General features: G+C 41.2%; 2 protein-coding genes across 2 annotated transcripts; one reads left to right on the forward strand and one right to left on the reverse strand.

Moving 5' to 3' along the window:
- Positions 1–531: 531 nt before the first annotated feature.
- Positions 532–8,516, reverse strand: LOC109532417 (mitochondrial coenzyme A transporter SLC25A42-like). Its single transcript, XM_019897310.1, has 8 exons — positions 8,227–8,516; positions 7,767–7,929; positions 3,638–3,749; positions 3,409–3,434; positions 2,201–2,367; positions 2,008–2,124; positions 1,656–1,807; positions 532–895 (listed from the first exon to the last, which is right to left on the reverse strand). Exons 2-8 carry the CDS (start codon positions 7,851–7,853, stop codon positions 570–572), a joined length of 987 nt encoding a protein of 328 aa, XP_019752869.1. The 5' UTR covers positions 7,854–7,929; positions 8,227–8,516; the 3' UTR covers positions 532–569.
- Positions 8,517–9,333: 817 nt separating this feature from the next.
- On the forward strand, positions 9,334–17,771 carry mau2 (MAU2 sister chromatid cohesion factor). Its single transcript, XM_019896819.1, has 18 exons — positions 9,334–9,619; positions 9,946–10,029; positions 10,181–10,276; positions 10,992–11,086; positions 11,355–11,382; positions 12,314–12,469; positions 12,614–12,760; positions 13,318–13,408; positions 13,484–13,587; positions 13,669–13,746; positions 13,834–13,899; positions 14,001–14,084; positions 14,898–14,947; positions 15,177–15,254; positions 15,338–15,449; positions 15,717–15,807; positions 15,958–16,085; positions 16,472–17,771. The coding sequence occupies exons 1-18, from the start codon at positions 9,386–9,388 to the stop codon at positions 16,544–16,546; spliced, it is 1,797 nt and encodes a 598-aa protein (XP_019752378.1). The 5' UTR covers positions 9,334–9,385; the 3' UTR covers positions 16,547–17,771.
- Positions 17,772–18,570: the final 799 nt, after the last annotated feature.

The raw sequence follows: 18,570 nt of genomic DNA on the forward strand, positions 1-18,570 counted from the left end.
AGTTAAAAACTTGAGTTGAAGTATATAAACTTTTTCAAATACATTCATGGTTCATTCACTTTTATTTTAGCGTAAGGCTAATTTGTAGACCAAATCATTTATGTACAGGTATAACAAATCTGATATTTATGTTTATAGTACCAGTAATGCAGATTAATTTCTTGTTTTGTGTAAAGTAAAAAAATAAAAATAAAAAATACATGGGAAGTGGACCTTGATTGAATAATTGTTTTAAATCGCAATTGTATTCTTGAAGGGGGGGGGGGTGGCGAAATGCAATTTGATTATTTTTCAAAATTGTGGAGCCTGACGACATATCAGTCCCAAGTATGGTCACAACCCATGTAAATCTGTATTGTAATCAAAGCTAACCGAGGCAGTCTTCAGATTATCTTGAAAAAATATCCAGTAGTGCAAACATAGAACAGGTTTGTTCTTAATAGTCATTATTGTCCTCCGGTCATTTTTTTTTTTTTGGAACAGGTTTGTTCTTAATAGTCATTATTTTCCTCCGGTCATTATTTTTTTTAAAGTCTGCTTTTGAACTCCATTGGTCCAAACTGTGCCAGTCAGTGGGTGAAGAAGCCCATCTGGTGCACTTTGAGGAGCAGGCTGTGCGTGATATCGAAGGTGGTGAAGCTGATGCCCACGGCGACGGGCCCCTTGAGCCAGTTCATGCTCAGGCCTTTGTAGAGTCCGCGCACGACGCCCTCGTGGCGCACAATTTCGCGCATGGTGCCCAAAATAGTGTTGTAGGCGGAGCCGGTGACGCCGGCCGTCTGCATGCGCCGACGGACCACGTCCAGAGGGTACGATGCCGACTGTCCGATCAGACCCGCGCACGCGCCGAAAGCCAAGCGCTCCACGGTGTACGGCTGAGCTCGTTTTGTCTTTTCTAGAAGAAGCGGAAAGAAAAGATGGTTGGGTGAGCAGGGTGCGGTGAACTTCCATTCATCACAGAGGATACCTTCTGGAACTCCATATATGAAAATAAAGATAATATAACAAAATTCCCAGACATATATTCTTTATCCTCTGCAAAAAACAACCAATATTCCTGAGACTTACTTGGCAGTTGTGACTGTCTTCTTTGTTTCTATCGATATGCATATTATACTGCCCCCTGTTGGCCCAAGCGCATACACCAGAAGCCGCCATAAAATGACTTCATGGTGATTTTGATATATATTACAACAGCATGTTGTTGAGTGCTTTTTATTCTTATTCTCTTACTATTTTTTTTTGTGGCCCTTGCTTCTTTAATTCTTCTGCATGCGAACCTCGGAGAACAAATTTAGGTAACTCTGATGTAAAGATATATATTTTTTTTAAATAGTTTTACACGATACACTACACGCTTTAAACACACTTTGTAAACAAAGTGTAAATGTATTTGAATATACACACGTAAAATTGAAAGCAATAAATGCATAGAAAATATTGTATGAATTGTCCGTGTGATAAGAGGCAGGGCCTGATGAGGTGGAGTGTGACAGCTCTGCATGTGATGGTTTTTCGGCTAAATTTTTCAGTTTTTACATAGCTGGAAATGGTCTGCACCAAGCTTTTTACCCACAAATTGGCTTCTATCCTCCTTCCCAACTTTATGGAAGGAAGCCGTAAAGGACCAGGCGTCCTGATACTTCTGCAGGTACCTGTGTGAAGTTTCTTGAGGGTCTCATAAGTGAAGAATGTGATGCCGGCGTAGGGGATGACACCCAGAATTGTAGGGGTAAAGCCTCTGTAGAGGGTTTTAAAACCTTCCTCTTGGGAAATGCGCACAAAGACGTGCATGATATTGCAGTACCTGTCAAAATCAAATGAGACAGATTTGATTTTCAACCCAAACTGATTTGATCTTACAGTACAAAAGCTGAGTCGGCAACATTTTATTTCTCTTTCGATTATGTTGGGGTGGCGGGGTGGGGATATCGATAAAAAACCAAAAGATATTAAGTCACGACTCATGGAGCAACATTAGCCAAAATCCACACGATAAATGCTTACATTTCTTTGGCCGTAACGGCCATGCGGGCCCGGACCATGTCCAACGGGTATGTCAGCATGGCAGCGGTGGTCCCAGCCATTGAGCCGGCCAGGAAGCGCGGGAATGGTGGAAGAGCTCTGAAACAAAGCAAAGAAGTGTTGCAGCGACAAATATAAAACAAATTATTGTGAACGTCATCGGAGTGGAGCTTACTTTCCCTGACAGCCGTAGTGGCCCCCGAGCACCTTTTTGTACTGTTCGTGGGAGGAGAACTGGATAGCAGCGTATGGCATGACCCTCACCATGGTGGCCGAGTTGCCCCTCCACAGGCTGAGCAGCCCATCTTTCACGTACGAGCAATAGATGAGCCTGAATGCTTCCTGTTTGGGCGCATTACAAGGGGGGAGGGAGGAAATAGAGAGAAATGTCTCATTGTACCAATACCCAATCGTGAGACAGACCCAAGTGTTCATTTTGAATGGCTCCAAAGCCCCTGTAAGGAAAATCTGGAATACAGTTATTATTATTATTATTATTATTATTATTATTATTATTATTATTTTAGAGTGTTTAATCTAAAAACAACAAAATTGCATTTTCTGTATTTTTTTTTTTTTTGCCCCATCTAATTTTGAGGACACTTTTCATTTGATCTGATGTATTAATTTTTTAAAAACTCCCCCCCACCCTTTCTTTTCACTCAGGTGCAGCAAAAATGTTTTGAACGAGTTTTACTTTTAATAACCAAAATGACTTGAATAAGTTTTTTTTGCTTATTTTGTTTTTAAACAAAGCAAAAAAAAAATAAACACCTATACTTTTTAAAAAAATGTTTTTGCTTTTTCTTTTTTCTCTGTTCAGTTTTTTTCAATCCATTTTCTTTTTCTCTGCAAAACAAAAAGTAATTTGATTTTTTCCCGACATTTTATCTGTATCGGATTTAGAAATGCGACAAATAATTTATTAAATTCATCAATAATTATATTGCTAATTGTTTAGCGATCTTGTTTAATTTAAAAATATCCAAATTATCTAAATTTCCGCCTCTCAACGGTACATATTGCCAGATATATGTAGCCCATCATTAAAGAGACTGATTTGTGTTGAATCTAAGCAAAGAATTCACAAACAACGGCTGTCACTTTGTGTAAAAATGATCAAGATTTTCGCCCATTTTTTGAGAAGTTATAGACCAAACCAGTCATTCGTTTTTGTTTGTTTGTACGTATTCTCACATGTCAAGGCACAACAAACTACAGTATAAAGGTGAGAAGGTTAGGTGGTATCCCTTCTACGGCTATTTTTGTCATCGCTATAGTTTTTGCACAGTGTATTCATATGTGATGTACTTTAATCACGTTTTGGTGCTGAACAACTGTGTGCCAAAATAAAACATTTTGGCGGATAAAAGTGAAACTCACCTTAGCCGAGAACCTCTTTGAGGACACTAAGGAATGGAAAAACAACATGATTAGCACAACCAGCTCTCTCCCATGTAGGCTAAACATCTACTAAGCGGATTAGCGGTTAGTTAACAGTTACATCAGACACTTAACATTCTGCAGTGAGCAAAGAAAACCTGGCGGTAAATAAATGATTTATGTTTAAACCTGACACAGCCTGATCTCGAGAATGTTTTCCGCCCCTTACCTTGAAAGATGATCTTAGTGCGATCCAGGGGCGCGATGACGGTTTTGGCGACGGCTCCGGCGAACGCCCCGCACAGCAGGGAGTCCAGCGCCGTCCAGGTGGGCCTCAGGTCCTGTTTGAGAGGATGTATCGATCACGTTCACATTAATCGTGCATTGTTGTGATATTGCAAGGTGTAAAAATAACTGGAGTCTTCTTGCTTGTTGAAATTGTTTTTTTTTTTTTTTTTTTTTTTGTTTTCCACACTCAAATACTGCTGAGGCAACAACAACATTATGAGGTCAATGAAATGAATGGCTGTTATATTGTATCCTAAAACGAAAATCACAACAGATTGTGTGAACTTTGGATATTCGACTCCATATATGCGCACGTGAGCGCGTGCAATGCTGACAGGTGCCTATTTTTCTGACACCTCAAGGACAGCTGAGCCCAATAAACAGCCACTCAGGAGTGATAAGAGTGGCCTCACGAGGGAAAAACAGCGCCATTTCACAACTTAATGAGGCCAGAAGCTATTTTGGATGCTGAAATTGCTTCCGCGAGCGTGACAACTGGCTATCCGAACGGACAGAATCCCTCCCCATGCAGACTCTGGTCGATTCGCTGAGCCCAAGTTTCAAAGCGAACACGGTGAATCAGCATTTAGATGTTATGCTGCACGCAAATGGATAAAGTGCCAATGGGAGTGAAGTCAGCCCCAAGTATAAATGCTTTTAAATCCATGATTTAAAAAAAAAGTATGTTGCTCCCACACCCATTCCTGTGAATAAAGACTTTCTGGCATTTAAAAAAAAACATTTTCACTTTATGGCAGTTGGCGTCAAGCTCATTTTCGCTGTGGCGCACTTTGGAGTGACGTCTCCCCTCGGAGGGCTGTTATGACAGTGAAAACAAATATTTAATCATCACACTGTATTATGATGTGATGATTAAATATTGGATTACTACTTTTGAAATCAGCTACTGTTTTGAAATTATTGTTCAAGTGAGTGTAAACAGGATAAGAAAATCTCAACGTCATTTGTGACACATGACAATTTGACATTTCGGAACAGATTTTAGCAAGGATCATGGAAGTTGACATGTTTGATTTGCTTTCGCGGGCCACATAAAATGACATGGTGGGCTGGATCCGGCTCCCGGGCCTTGAGTTTGACACCTGTGCTCTACAGTATTTTAGTACTGTAGAAAGCTCCTTTTTATGTGTTTCGTTTGCTTTTAAATATCTTTTCATTGTAAATAAGCTTAAATGTTGTCGATGAATACTGTACTTGACATCATGAAGAAATCCTAATGGAATTATTTGACAATAAAATCGGACTCAAAACAGAATATCTTTCATGGAAATGAAGTTGCCTCGCCTCGCCATAACACTCCAAAGCAAAACAACAAAATCAAAAATACTTGCCTTTATTTCGTATCTATTTTAAATCTCCACTATATGGTTGCCTGCGAACAATTCCGGCTTCAACAAACATGTCACGCATGTTTCTGAAATGTGAGAAGGAGCCAGATGACATGGAGCGGCAGAGATCTGAACGCATACTCTCCCACTATGCCACCGTGCAAGCTAATTTTGCTTGCCTGCTTTCCCTTCAGCTCACAACCTATTTCACTTTCGGACTACGACACGAAAGAATGTTCAGATGTTACTTTACAACATAATGATAATAAAGATTTTATTATGGTGACAGCGTGACTGGTAATGATTCATTCAATATGTACTGCTTCTTATGAGGAGAAAAAAAAATGCTTGCAAATACAAACAGGCCCTGTAACCTGACCCAGTTTTGGACCGACTTGTACATTACTGCTATTTACAACCCCAAACGCCAGCCGAGGCAAGACTGACTACTGCGGTAGGCTCTTTCTGGCAGTGTCACAAAAACAACACTGAACTGAGCAAGGGGGCACGTGTTGTATTATTTTTAAACCCCCACCAGGGGCCATTGATGGTAAATTGGTCTTTCATGAAAAAATATGATTATGTATTAGGAGCAGTTGTGGATTAAATGCGGCTGGAGACAGTTGCTCTGAGGTTTTATTATTATTATTTAATTTTTTTTTCAATTGAGGGCTCGGTCGTGTTTATAATGATGGGAGCGGTGCAATGGGTGAGTTCCATGCCAACTTGGTTACAGTATAAAAAGCCGTTTGAAAATGTTTTCGGTCTCCAGTTTAACGCCCATGTACTTGAATGCTCTTTGTAATTACGAATAAGACTGTTCAGCCCACATTTGTATGGTGCGCTAGTTGACATCGGCACACTACTAGTCCTGTTACTTCTGAAGTTAACAATCGTTAACATGTACTTGAATGCTCTTTGTAATTACGAATAAGACTGTTCAGCCCACTATTTGTATGGTGCGCTAGTTGACATCGGCACACGACTAGTCCTGTTACTTCTGAAGTTAACAATCGGTAATAGAATTTTAAAAATACCACTGCTAATAATAGCAGCACAATATTGTCAACTAGTGCACAGTAACATGTAGTCCGACTACTATGCCAAAATTGCCCTGTGGAAAAATATCAAACTGTCATGGAAGGTAATAACGAAAGAAAGAATTAGTGGAAAGACACTAATTTTATTAGAATGAGAGTACATGGCCCTGCACTGTGCTACTAGTGTGGACAAAGAGCTTGCCAATACAACAACCTTAAGCTAGTACACTTTTTGTCGTCACTTGTAGAACAAATTTGGCATACTTGTAGCACAGATAGCTCTTGAGGTAAAACTGTAGACTACATGGCAACTGTGTTTTACTAGTACTACTGGTGACATTAAAAAAAAAATCTTACTAGTCAACATCTAGGGCTTCACTACTTGAACTAGTAGCACATACATTTAAACAAGTGCATGGTTTTGCTTGTGAGAGCGTGTAGTTGTCCTTCTAGTGTGCCCCACTTGTTCTATTAGTGTGCTGAATTGTTTTACTAGTGACAAAACAGCGCGTACTAGTACACGGACCTACGGCTAGATAGCAATGCTATCTAATAAATGCTCAAACGGGCTACCCAATACGTCAATCGTGATAGACCGACAGCCAGCAGACTGGTCTCAAGTCGACCACGTGGGGTGGGAGGAGGAAATGTGTGTGTGTGTGTGTGTGTGTGTGTGTGTGTGTGTGTGTGTGTGTGTTGAGGGGGGCGGGGGTTTGTGTGTCTGCGTGTTTCAGTTTCGTTCATGTTAGGGGCCGCTCCAGCTGGTGCTCATCGTGGAGTGCGTGCGTGCGCATGGTTGGGGGCCCGCATGCATGCTTGCGTGTTGGTCGCGGGAGGTTGGTCGCTTTAAAAAGTCTATCTTCGGTCAAAAAAAGTTTGGCCATCCCTGCTAAAACGGCTTTCCATACTAGTCGCGCACGGATGTCAACTAGCGCACTGGATCTTACCCGTTGTGTTTTTGTCCACTAGTGCAGGGGTGTCAAACTCATTTTTGTCATGGGCCATGTTGTAGTTACGGTTTCCCTTGGAGGGCCGTTATGAATTTTGGGAAACCATAAAAATGTTTAATTCCCTCCACATATTACATACAGAGGGCACAATAAATTGATGAATAACTAGTTTCAATATCCGAAGTCAAGAATAATGACTGTTATTGTGGATTGCATATGAACATTTTGGTTCAGACTTTAGCAAGCATCATGGAACTTGACATGCTTGATTTGCTTTCGCGGGCCACATAAAATGATGTGACGGGCCAGATCTGGCCCCCGGGCCTTGACTTTGACACCTGTGCACTCGTGCATTCCACTACTGTATGATGACTTAGCTTATTAGTAGGACAACAAAATGGTACGAGTAGGACAAAAACAGTGATGGACATTTTGGTGGGCGACTCATAGGAAACGTGGGTGATTCTAGTATAACAAAGTAATTTACTAGTAGAGTTTAATTGCATACCACAAGTCGTCGGAAATAAAGTTACTAGTAAGACGCAGTCTTTTCACTGTGGTTATGATTTACAGTATTGAGGACAAAGAGCATACCACTACTTGGACCTTAGATTTAATATCAAGGATATTGGGAAAATGCTCGAAAGGCTTACACTATCACGCAACAGTAATCTCGTGAATCAAACAACTCTTATGTAACACATCGGCCTAAATTTTTAAAGGAGACACACCTTAGCTTGGCTGGAAGGAGGCAGGGTCAGTACCGTGGCCTGGGCTACTGGCAGGCGGCTTTGGTGGTCGTGCACGCGGTGGGCCATGAGTGTCCCTCACTGGTGGTGCTGGTCACGCTCACGCACACACATGATTCGGAACCAATGTAGGTAGATCTGATCTCTGCAAAAATAAGCACTGCTTAGGAATATCCTGCAGCAAAGATTGTTCCCTTTTTTTGTGTTTCCTGTTTTGATTGATCACGAGTCGCTGTGTCAATGCAATATCGTACTCAAAGTGGGGGGACGTAAACAGTGTGTGTGTGTGTGTGTGTGTGGGGGGGGGGGTCTTGGAACATACTGTCCTCTGTCAATGACAAACAACAAACAATACATGTGTTTGACCGCACCTCCGATCTAAACCCGAGGTAACCAGTGCATCATGCATTTTGACTAAACGCTATAATATTGTGTACTATACCTTAACGGGCTTCCCAGGTGTTATGGCAACATTGCTGCATGGACGTCTTGTTTTCTCTCGGCAGCTGCAACTCAAGTCCAAAGCCTTTTCGTGTTGTTTTATCCCCGACTCCTTTCCTCAGGGAAATGATTGTGAAAGTCTGGTGTCAAACTCTCCAGCTCCTTTTTATAGGCGATACACGCGAGGAAATAAATCTGCATTGAGCCTCTGCTGCTGCGCACCAGATTATTTGGTTTTGACTGACACGGTCCGCGTCCTCAAGAAAGTGGGACGACACTGCCCACTGTTTTGGACTACAATGCCCACAAGCGAAATGGGTCAGAAGTGAACTCTCGCGACACTTCCCGAAATCTTGGGTTGCCAAGTTCTTAGCCTATTTGTCCCTTAAATGTTCAGCGTTTTAAAAAGGAAAGCATGTCAGCCGAACTTAAACAGGCCAAAATGTAAACGTAAGATTCTGCATTATAATTTGATGTATTTTGTATATCGTGTGTTTCTAGTTTTATCAATTCATTTTGACATAGGGTTGCAAAAGTGTGGAACAATTTCTGAAAAACTAAAATGATCAAAAAAACTATTTTCAAGAGGGAATGTTAAAAAACAACAACGATTAAATTAATGTGGGTGCACAAGTCTGGGATGTGTTTACGCTCAGAATGGACCATTCACATTTCAGTTCATGTTTTATGGCAGTCATTATGCACCAGTCACAATTTAAAATTCTTCTGATAAAGTGCAAATAAGGTCAGATGTTCAAGTAGGCTTTTTTGAATTTTAGCAGAAACCAGATGGGTTTTTTTGTGCTAACATTGATTGGTATTTGGAACTGTTCATAATTCTCCCAAAATGCACATTACATGTCACATTACTTCTGAAATGATTGATTTTGGTCTCAGTTTTTGAGCAGGGATGTGGAGACTTGTATCAGCACTGCATATATTTCCTCAGAAACACTAATAGACTCTGAGGTTGCTATATTTTGTGAATTCATGACACAAGTAAACTGTAATGACTAAAAAATAAAGAAATGTACAAATGTGAAAACTAAAGGGGGGACGAATTGGACATAGTAGCTGGGACAGAGGGCTTTCAAAGTCAGCACCTGGCAACCCAGCAGCCTGGCCTGTGAGCGCTGAAAAACTTGTTGTTGTCAGGGAAAATGGCGTCAAACGTAGAAGCCCCGGAGCGCTGGTACCTCGCCCTGCTCGGCTTTGCGGAGCATTTCCGAACCTCCAGTCCGCCCAAAATCCGCCTTTGCGTCCATTGTCTCCAGGCTGTGTTCCAGTTCAAGCCGCCACAGAGGATAGAGGCCCGTACGCATCTCCAGCTGGGCTCGGTCCTCTACCACCACACCAAGAACAGCGATCTGGCCCGCAGCCACCTGGAGAAGGCGGTGAGTCGGCTTAATGAGCTAGGAAAGAGCGGGGATGCAGCGGCGGACCCGGCGGGTGTAGGCCACACTTTGGGAAACAACGAAACACCGAAGACCTTTTTTAAGCGCTTCGTTTACATTTGCCAGTTCGTCGCCTTATCGCTATTTTGTAATTGTTGCATTTGCTTCACTACATAATGACACGTTCGTCCTCAGTCAGGCGCTTTCATTCTTTTAGGTGCTGTACATAATTAGCTGTGAATGGGTTTCTAAATGGTCCAATATTACAGAGAGCAACAACAAGGTGACTTCGGACTGTAATAACGTTTGTATTTCTTCTCTTGCAGTGGTATATATCCCAGCAAGTTCCTCAGTTCGAAGATGTCAAGTTTGAGGCTGCAAGCATTTTATCGGAACTCTTCTGCCAACAGGTAATATTGAGACATTGTTGTACTTGAGGATTTCCACTCCAGTACACAAGCTTGCACGGTGGTGTTGATTGCAGTCGTGTTACTTAGCTGTATTTGCATTGAATAACCTCGGATTCGTTCACATCTGCTGTAACTGCTCATCCATTTTCAGAATTTGGTGGACTCTGCAAAACCTCTTCTACGCAAGGCCATCCAAATTTCTCAACAAACACCGTACTGGCACTGCAGGCTGTTGTTCCAGCTGGCGGTATGTATCAAATTCTGGATGAAAGAATGGTCAAAATAGCATACAAGTTAAAGCCTTAACCCTGTATCCTTCCTAATGACCAGTTCTTTGTAGAATTGGTCTCCCACCTTTTTTGTAACATGCACCGGATCTTACGAAGGGTGATGTTTTGATGGACTGGCATATAAGCAAATTAAAACATTCTCAAAAATACAACTCACCGTTACATTGATTGTAGTTGCCGTAGTAAGTAGGAGCACTGCGCTTGTTTTTCTTCTAAATGTCGGTGCCATGTCAGTGTAGCGGGGACAATTAGGGATTGGATAGATTAATCGCCGAGTCAGCTTCGCTACTCCACATCTAGCTTGAAGGTGACTTATTGATACACGTGTTTTTGGCATCCCGTCTTCCAATCAGCCAATATACAGGACTTTCGACTGAAGTAAAGTAAAGTAACAGCCTAGTCGCTAACCTAAACCAACAAGAGCCAACTAGACTGTCATCACTGTCGCAGATGTCACTCACCCAGGCTCGGTTCCGCCTTTTAAGGCCACACATAAGTCACAGCTACGACACTGTAGAATATATGATTCCACACTGCTCCAATATGACCTCCAAAGGTGGACATTTGCCGGGTGGATTATCCCCGTTCAGTGTCTGCGTCGTTCAGACCAAAACAGAACAGTGAGGGTGAAAACTGCTGAACTTTCACAAAAGGGATTTTCTTGTTTCCCAGCAACTTCATACACTGGAGAAAGACTTGGTGTCAGCGTGTGACCTGCTGGGCGTCGGCGCGGAGTACGCCCGCGTGGTGGGCTCGGAATACACCAGGTACGTCTCAGCTCACGTTTTACCAGTGCAATCTGGTACATTTTTAGATTAATTTCGTCGTTTGGCCATTGAAACATCCTCAAAGTGGACGGAAGAAATTTTAATCTGAACGTAATTGTTCAATGTCTAACCTTGTCATCTTTTCTTAGCCGCGATTGATTTTTGTGAAATCTGTATTGACGCTGCCCCATTTAATTATGTGGACGTAAATATTGATTCACTTGACTGATTGTGAGGAATGCTGACCTGATGCTTTTGTCTTTTCAAGGGCGTTGTTTCTCCTCAGTAAAGGCATGGTAAGTCAAACTTTTATTGGTGGCGTTGCATTACAGAGTTGCCTACAAAGGGCACATTGAAGGCAATGAATAGTCATGTTGTGTCAAAAATAAGTTTGGGTTATTATGAGAAGAATTAAGTCCAATAGTCATGTTACATGATCGAATGTCATAGTTTTCTTTTTCCTTCGTCATAAATTGCCTCTTCATTCCAGTAAAATTATGACTTTATTTTTCTTTGGCTGTTGGATAAGGCTTTTTATTGACTCAGCATTCTTTTAATTACTCGAGTGTCCCAAATGTTTTTTTTCTTATTGTAAAACTACAATGAAAATTTTACTCTTATTTTCCCATCACAATTGTTTCTCGTCATTTTGTTTCCGACTTTCATAAAATGAAGCTTTTTCCTCATATTTCAACTTATCTCATACAAGTATTTTTTTTCATTGTGTTTTCTATGTGCAACATTCATCCTCATAATATTACTACTTTTTTGATGTAATGTGCAGCTGTTTCTCTTTATATATTATAAAACTCCTCTCCCCCACAAAAAATCAAATTGCCATGAAACGTTTTGCCACTTTTTTCTTAAAATACAAGACATTCCATTTTTGTGATGTGTGATTTAGTTTTTCTCATTAAACAACTGTTCTTTTGTAATGACTTTCTCTTTATCAATGTGGTTGGGTTACTTCTATTAAAAAGTCTGACTTTTTTCCCCTCATAAATTACAACCGCGTATGTGCTCTTGATTGCCCCATGATGACATTTTCTTCTGTTACTTCATCTCTGTAAAATGTCAAACTTTTTCTCATCTTTCTTAATCTTTAATCCTGTAATTATAACTCTTATCAGTTCTTTATACCCTTTTTTTCTCTTACTGGCCTTTCTTAATTATCAAATGATTCTAAATGATTCTTTTTTGCCGAGTGACGTTTTCCTTGCCCAACAGTTGCTGCTAATGGAGAGGAAGCTGGGCGAGGTTCATCCCTTGCTGACGCTGTGTGGAACCATCGTAGAGAATTGGCAGGGAAACCCAATCCAGAAGGAGTCCCTCAGGGTCTTCTTCCTGGTCCTGCAGGTCACACACTACCTGGATGCTGGACAGGTATATTCGGGACCGTGTCAAATCAAAATGTTGCTTCGTTATCTTAGATGCAGCCCTCGTACTGGGTCATATGAGATTGTGCGGATGTTCCTGATGTCTTCTTAGGATTATGTATTGATAGGATCATGTCCATCTTTCCTTCAGGTGAAGAGTGTGAAGCCGTGTCTGAAGCAACTGCAGCAGTGCATCCAGACCATTTCGACACTCCACGATGACGAGATTCTTCCCAGCAACCCGGCTGACCTCTTTCATTGGCTCCCTAAGGAGCACATGTGTGTCCTTGTTTATCTGGTAAGCATTGCATTTGATTTATTTTGCCCTTACCAATGCTGCCTTGATGGTTAACCGCAAACGTTTATATAGCACAGGGTGACTTTCGAAACACTTACCATTGAGATGAGTTGCATTAGAAATCATTTGGTCTACTCCAGTCCTAACAGACGCTTTAATTGACAGCAATAATTTTCCTACAGGTATTACTTTAACAATTAAAAAAAACCTGTTTTTAAATGAGTGGCTGATCTCATTTTTTAGCGTCATCTCTCAGGCGACTACAAAAAAAACAAACAAACACAAATGTAATATAAAATGTTAAAAATAACACAAACATAGAACATAATTGACGAGAAGCTAATGTAGCAGTTAGGGATGACACAAACATCTGTTTAGAATCCTTGGATGCTGACTAAAAAGAGGTTTAGCGAAGTACACTTGTGTGATATGCCGTCAACCATTGACAAAAGTAGGACATCCTTTTCATAAGTGCCGCACATGACAAAGAAAGCACCCCCGTCTTTACTTCCTTGACCTCTAATTGACCGCCCGATGTGATGACGTCTTGGCGACAGGTGACAGTGATGCACTCCATGCAAGCGGGTTACCTGGAGAAAGCACAGAAGTACACAGACAAGGCGTTAATGCAACTAGAGAAATTAAAAAGTGAGTGCGTTGTGCTTTTTCTAAACAATGGTAGCGGACCGCCCCTCATTACATCGTTTGATTTCTGTTTGATAGTGTTGGACTGCAGCCCCATCCTTTCTACCTTTCAAGTCATTCTACTGGAGCACATCATCATGTGCAGGCTTGTCACAGGCCACAAGGCCACTGCGCTACAGGAGGTATTTCCTCCCTCTGTTTCTGCATGTTCCAGTTAATTGCTGCAAAATGAACTCTCCCTACCGCTCGTTCTCTCCTTCCAGATCTCACAGGTGTGTCAACTTTGCCAACAGTCTCCCAGGTTATTCACCAACCATGCTGCACAGCTCCACACTTTATTAGTGAGTATATCAACCTTTTTTTTTTTTGGCACCCCTGGTGTCGTGTTTAGGTATAAAGAGGAGTCATTTGATGTATGTTTCTTTCAGGGCCTCTACTGCATCTCTGTGAACTGCATGGATAACGCAGAGGCACAGTTTACCACGGCCTTGCGGGTGAACGCATCCCCGTTTTTGCTGCACGCATTTGGATGATTTCCTGGCTGCCATGTGGCGTCCGCTCCTGCTGACTCAAATGTGTGTCTTTTGTGTTGCAGCTCACCACGCACCAGGAGCTGTGGACTTACATCGTCACCAATTTGGCCAGCGTTTACATTCGGGAAGGCAACAGACACCAAGAGGTATGACAGTGAGGGCATGGTGTACTTGAAGTGTACAGTGTGGAAAAGAAAAATATCAAACTGATGCTGAGAGGGAAGAGGGGCACACACATACAACTGTCACCGATGACACTGGGGAGCAATTTGAAGAAAAAAATCTGTTGGGTTAGATTTTTATGCTGATTAGAACTAAAATCGGCATGCAGATTCCAAAATTGCAGTCATTTTTATTTTTCTAGCACGTCAAGTTTTTTTCTCCACAGCTTACCCTAGCAGCAAAATTCCACTGACTAGCTTTAGTCATTTTATTGATTGACTTACCTGATTCTGACTTCGGTGTGGTACCAGGCTGAGGAATCGGAGCCGAAGTTAGAGGCAATACAGGAAGGTCGAAGTTGGAACACTCTGTCAAATATGTTCTGTGTGCGCGGAGGTGTGTTATCCCATTCAAACCTCCTTTTCACGATATTATTTTATGAATGGCCGACCGGTTAATACATCCCGCCTCAAAGGTTAGTTTCTTGGCTCCACTCGCCCAAAGTCAGCTGACTTGGGTAACCTGCAGCACACCCGCGAGTACAAACTGTACAGAGAATGGTTGGATCCTCTAAAATGAACTTTGCACATTTAAATTCTGTGTTTTAGTCCTATTGCAATTGAGTCATGACGAGGCCAGTTGAGAACATTTGCCAGTAGGACAATTTGCCCACCAGAGGGCGCTATAAATGATGAGCACAATTGATGACACTCAATCGAGATTTCAGGGTATCTTGGAGAATATTAGTGGAATAAACCATGTAATATAGTTAAATTTGATATTCCTCTCTCCTGCAGTTGTACAGCCTCTTGGAGAGAATAAACCCAGACCACAACTTCCCAGTCAGGTAAGATAACGTTGAACCTGTTGAAGGTCTCGATCTTCTAAACTAACAGGCAATTGTATTTATTTTTAGACTGACACCTACCACGGTTTTGTTTTTTCTTAATATATAAATATACATTTTTGCTTGTGTATCTAATAGCGTTTTGAGTGAGTGTAATGTTCAGCAGCGAAAGAGACTTTTGTTTTGTCAAACGCAATGCAGCTGTAATAACATGTTGGTCTTTGGTCAGCTCACACTGCCTCCGCGCCGCTGCTTTCTACATCCGGGGACTGTTGTCCTTCTTCCAAGGCCGCTACAATGAAGCCAAGTAGGAGGATTTTTTTTTTTCCTTCTTTTTCTCTCGTGACTCAACCCCTGGACACTTTCACATTCTTGTTGTTCTCTTTCCAGACGCTTCTTGAGAGAAACCCTGAAGATGTCTAATGCAGAGGACCTAAACAGACTAACTGCTTGCTCGCTGGTTCTGCTGGGCCACATCTTCTATGTGTTGGGCAACCACAGAGTAAGACTCAGTGACTGATCCGGATGCTTCTTTTGGGTTGTTAAAGTTACTTGCAATCAATGTCTTCTTAGAAACAGGCGACACATTTGATTTTTATTCTCGTTTCTCTCGCCCCTTCTATTTTGAAGGATTTTATGCTGTCATATGACAATTCCGATGGCCAATACTTTTTTTCCCCCTCTCGGGAAAAACATAACTTTCCCCTCATAAACACCGTGTCTCAATCGCCACAAGCGGCTTTCACAATTTCTGCATTGTTCCATGCAGGAAAGCAATAACATGGTGGTACCGGCCATGCAGCTGGCCAGCAAGATTCCTGATATGTCTGTGCAGCTTTGGTCCTCCGCGCTGTTGAAAGGTACTTCACGTTTATTTCACCAATTGTTATTATTTTTTTGCAGAACATAATCTGTGTTCTGAATGTCCTTTTTGAGGGCATGGACGTCATCTGAGCTACAGAAGCTGGCCGTACCGCAAATGTATTTTTCTCCGTGCCTTTCACGTACAGATTTGAACAAGGCGCTGGGGAACACCATGGATGCCCATGAAGCAGCTCAGATGCACCAGAACTTCTCCCAACAGCTGCTGCAAGACCATATCGCCGCCTGCAGCCTCCCTGAGCACAACCTCATTAGTGTACGTAGAGGACTTCACATCTCTCACCAACGCGCTTAAATTAGTCTCTCAAAAAGTCGAAAGCATGAAAACTTGAACAATTTTGAGTTTAACCAAAATTTTCTGGAAAGATGTCTCAAAGGTTGAGTTTGCGGAGGCAAAGAAGAAATTGAAATTCTCTTTACACTTGTATGATACAGGAGTTAGGAATGACAAATTAGTATTCCTACTTCAAACGATTCTATGTTAGCAGCAGTTTGAGCCTGTAACAAATGAATTCAGGTTATTTCCTATGTGAATAAAAACAAATAAGAATAGCTTAGGAGTCAACCAGATATGAATTGAAGGCTCAGCGATGCTTTCAAAACATGTATAAACTAATATTTGCTTCTTTTTGTGATTCACAGTGGATTGACGGCCCCCCTCCTGTCCAGATCCAAGCCCAGAACGGCCCCACTACCAGCCTCGCAAGCCTACTATGAGGGAGGGCGGGGGGGGGACTGTGTGTGTATGTGTGACAGCGTGCGTGCGTGTTTGCTGCTGGTACATTATCACAACAAACGTAGTTTAAAAAGTTGCTATCCAGATCATTTTTCATCCCGATCTAAGTGACTTTGTAATTTCCTGGTTCACTGCTATCACGGTTTTAATTTGCTGTAAAAACAATTACCACTACTGTTGTCGTCTGGTTGGATCGGGGCATGACGTTTGGGCTGGTTTAGGTTCGAGCAGGGATGGGCCGCCTATGTCTCTCTCCCCTCTCAATTCTAAAAACAAATAGCAGCTCTTTAGTATGTGATCATAAACATCTGTTCAAAGGACTGTAGCTAACATGACAGTAAGGTTCCCCGGCCCACTTAAGAGCTACTTCACTTCACCCAGAGTCCTCCTCTCGATTTTCCAGCTTTCGTTTTCATTTGTAAGGAAGACAGGGCGATAGGTAGACAGGAGGGTAGTAAAGATGTAGAAAAAAAATTATTTATTCATATTTTTGTATCTGTTGTTAAATATTTGACATTATGCTTTCATTTTTTTTTTTTTTTTTTTCATATGCATGGAAGTTACTGATGTTGGATTCCTTGTACATTAGTTCCTGGCCTGGGTTTGCGAGTATGATATACTTGGTAGATATTTTTTGCACAAAATCCATAATAGAGAAGTAAAATGACCTCTTGTAATATATTTTCACATTAATCAGTTGGAATGTTGCATTTTTGCTAAATTAGAGTTGGGGTGCATTTCTATGAAAGTTCAGTGTTCATTGTGTATGGATCCAACATCCATGCAATGTTTTATATCATTTTGCGCCCCCCCCCCCCATTTCCATAATATATTAATTTCTACAAATCATGTACTTTTTTTAATCCATAACTTTCAGATCTTGTCCATTTTTTTTACATACTTTTTTGTAATTCTGAATTTGTCACGATTAGTTCTACTCAATTGTGTTCTTTACAGTCTGTGCATATGGATTCACCACTCACTAAACCTTTTATTGTACAGCGACATTTTATAAAGTCAGTTTAGTAAAGTGTCATGTATTTTTAGCCCTAACGATGTAGAGATTTCAACGCTTGGTATTTAAGGCACTCTGTTAAGGACACAGTTTAAGCTCGAGTACTAGTTATACTCTATCAATGAATATGTTTTTAATGCTCATGATGTTTTCAATAATTTTTCCAATTAAAAAAAATATGAAACAACAAACTTCGTTATTGCTGATTTATTTATATGAATATCTATGCAAAACAGTACTAAACAATGTGGCCCAAAAGCAGGTACGGTATTACTCCTACATGTACTGTTTGTCGTGGTGTTCCGAGAGGTATGTGGAATGTTGCCATGTTGAAGGACATTTCAAACATTTATAAGATTAAACTTTTAAGTAAATGTATTAATACTGTGTGTGTAAATGCTTGTCTTTGTAGATGTGGGTTGCAGTGGCTCATTTTTCCGGACGCATGGCAATTTTTCAATAAAACTGTTGTTGCTAATTATGTCCACTGGAGGTCGCACTGACGACCACTTACCATTTCAACGACATTCGGAAATTGGCAGTTAAAGTCGACTCCCGCGGGTGTTCGTGCCTGGGCCGGCCCGCGAATATCAACAGTCCGCGTATCACTGAAGATGGTAAATCTTTATTTATTTATTTTTTTTAACTAAATGGTACATTTCCATGAAAACTAATGCAATCCTGGCGAGTTTGGTTTTGAGGTTCTTTTACAAATGTTCATCTTCAAGCTGTCTTTACTGTGAATGAAAGCGAATAGACCTTCATTATGTTGTCATACACCAGAGGGATCTGTGAGCTGAAGTAGCTGCCATTTTGCATTCACACAATATGTAGGAATTCTTGAAAGTGTCTGAACTATCTATAACTATTTATTATCATTTCGCTCTTTTGACAAGGATTGCCTTTACGATTAAGGCCTAAAATTGTAACTCACGAATAACTTTAAGGTGGCATAAAAATGAAGTTGATATTTTTCCAGCAGTCTTTACC

Source organism: Hippocampus comes, unplaced genomic scaffold (genome assembly GCF_001891065.2).
Source record: "Hippocampus comes isolate QL1 unplaced genomic scaffold, H_comes_QL1_v1.1 scaffold22, whole genome shotgun sequence".
Lineage (NCBI taxonomy): Eukaryota > Metazoa > Chordata > Actinopteri > Syngnathiformes > Syngnathidae > Hippocampus > Hippocampus comes.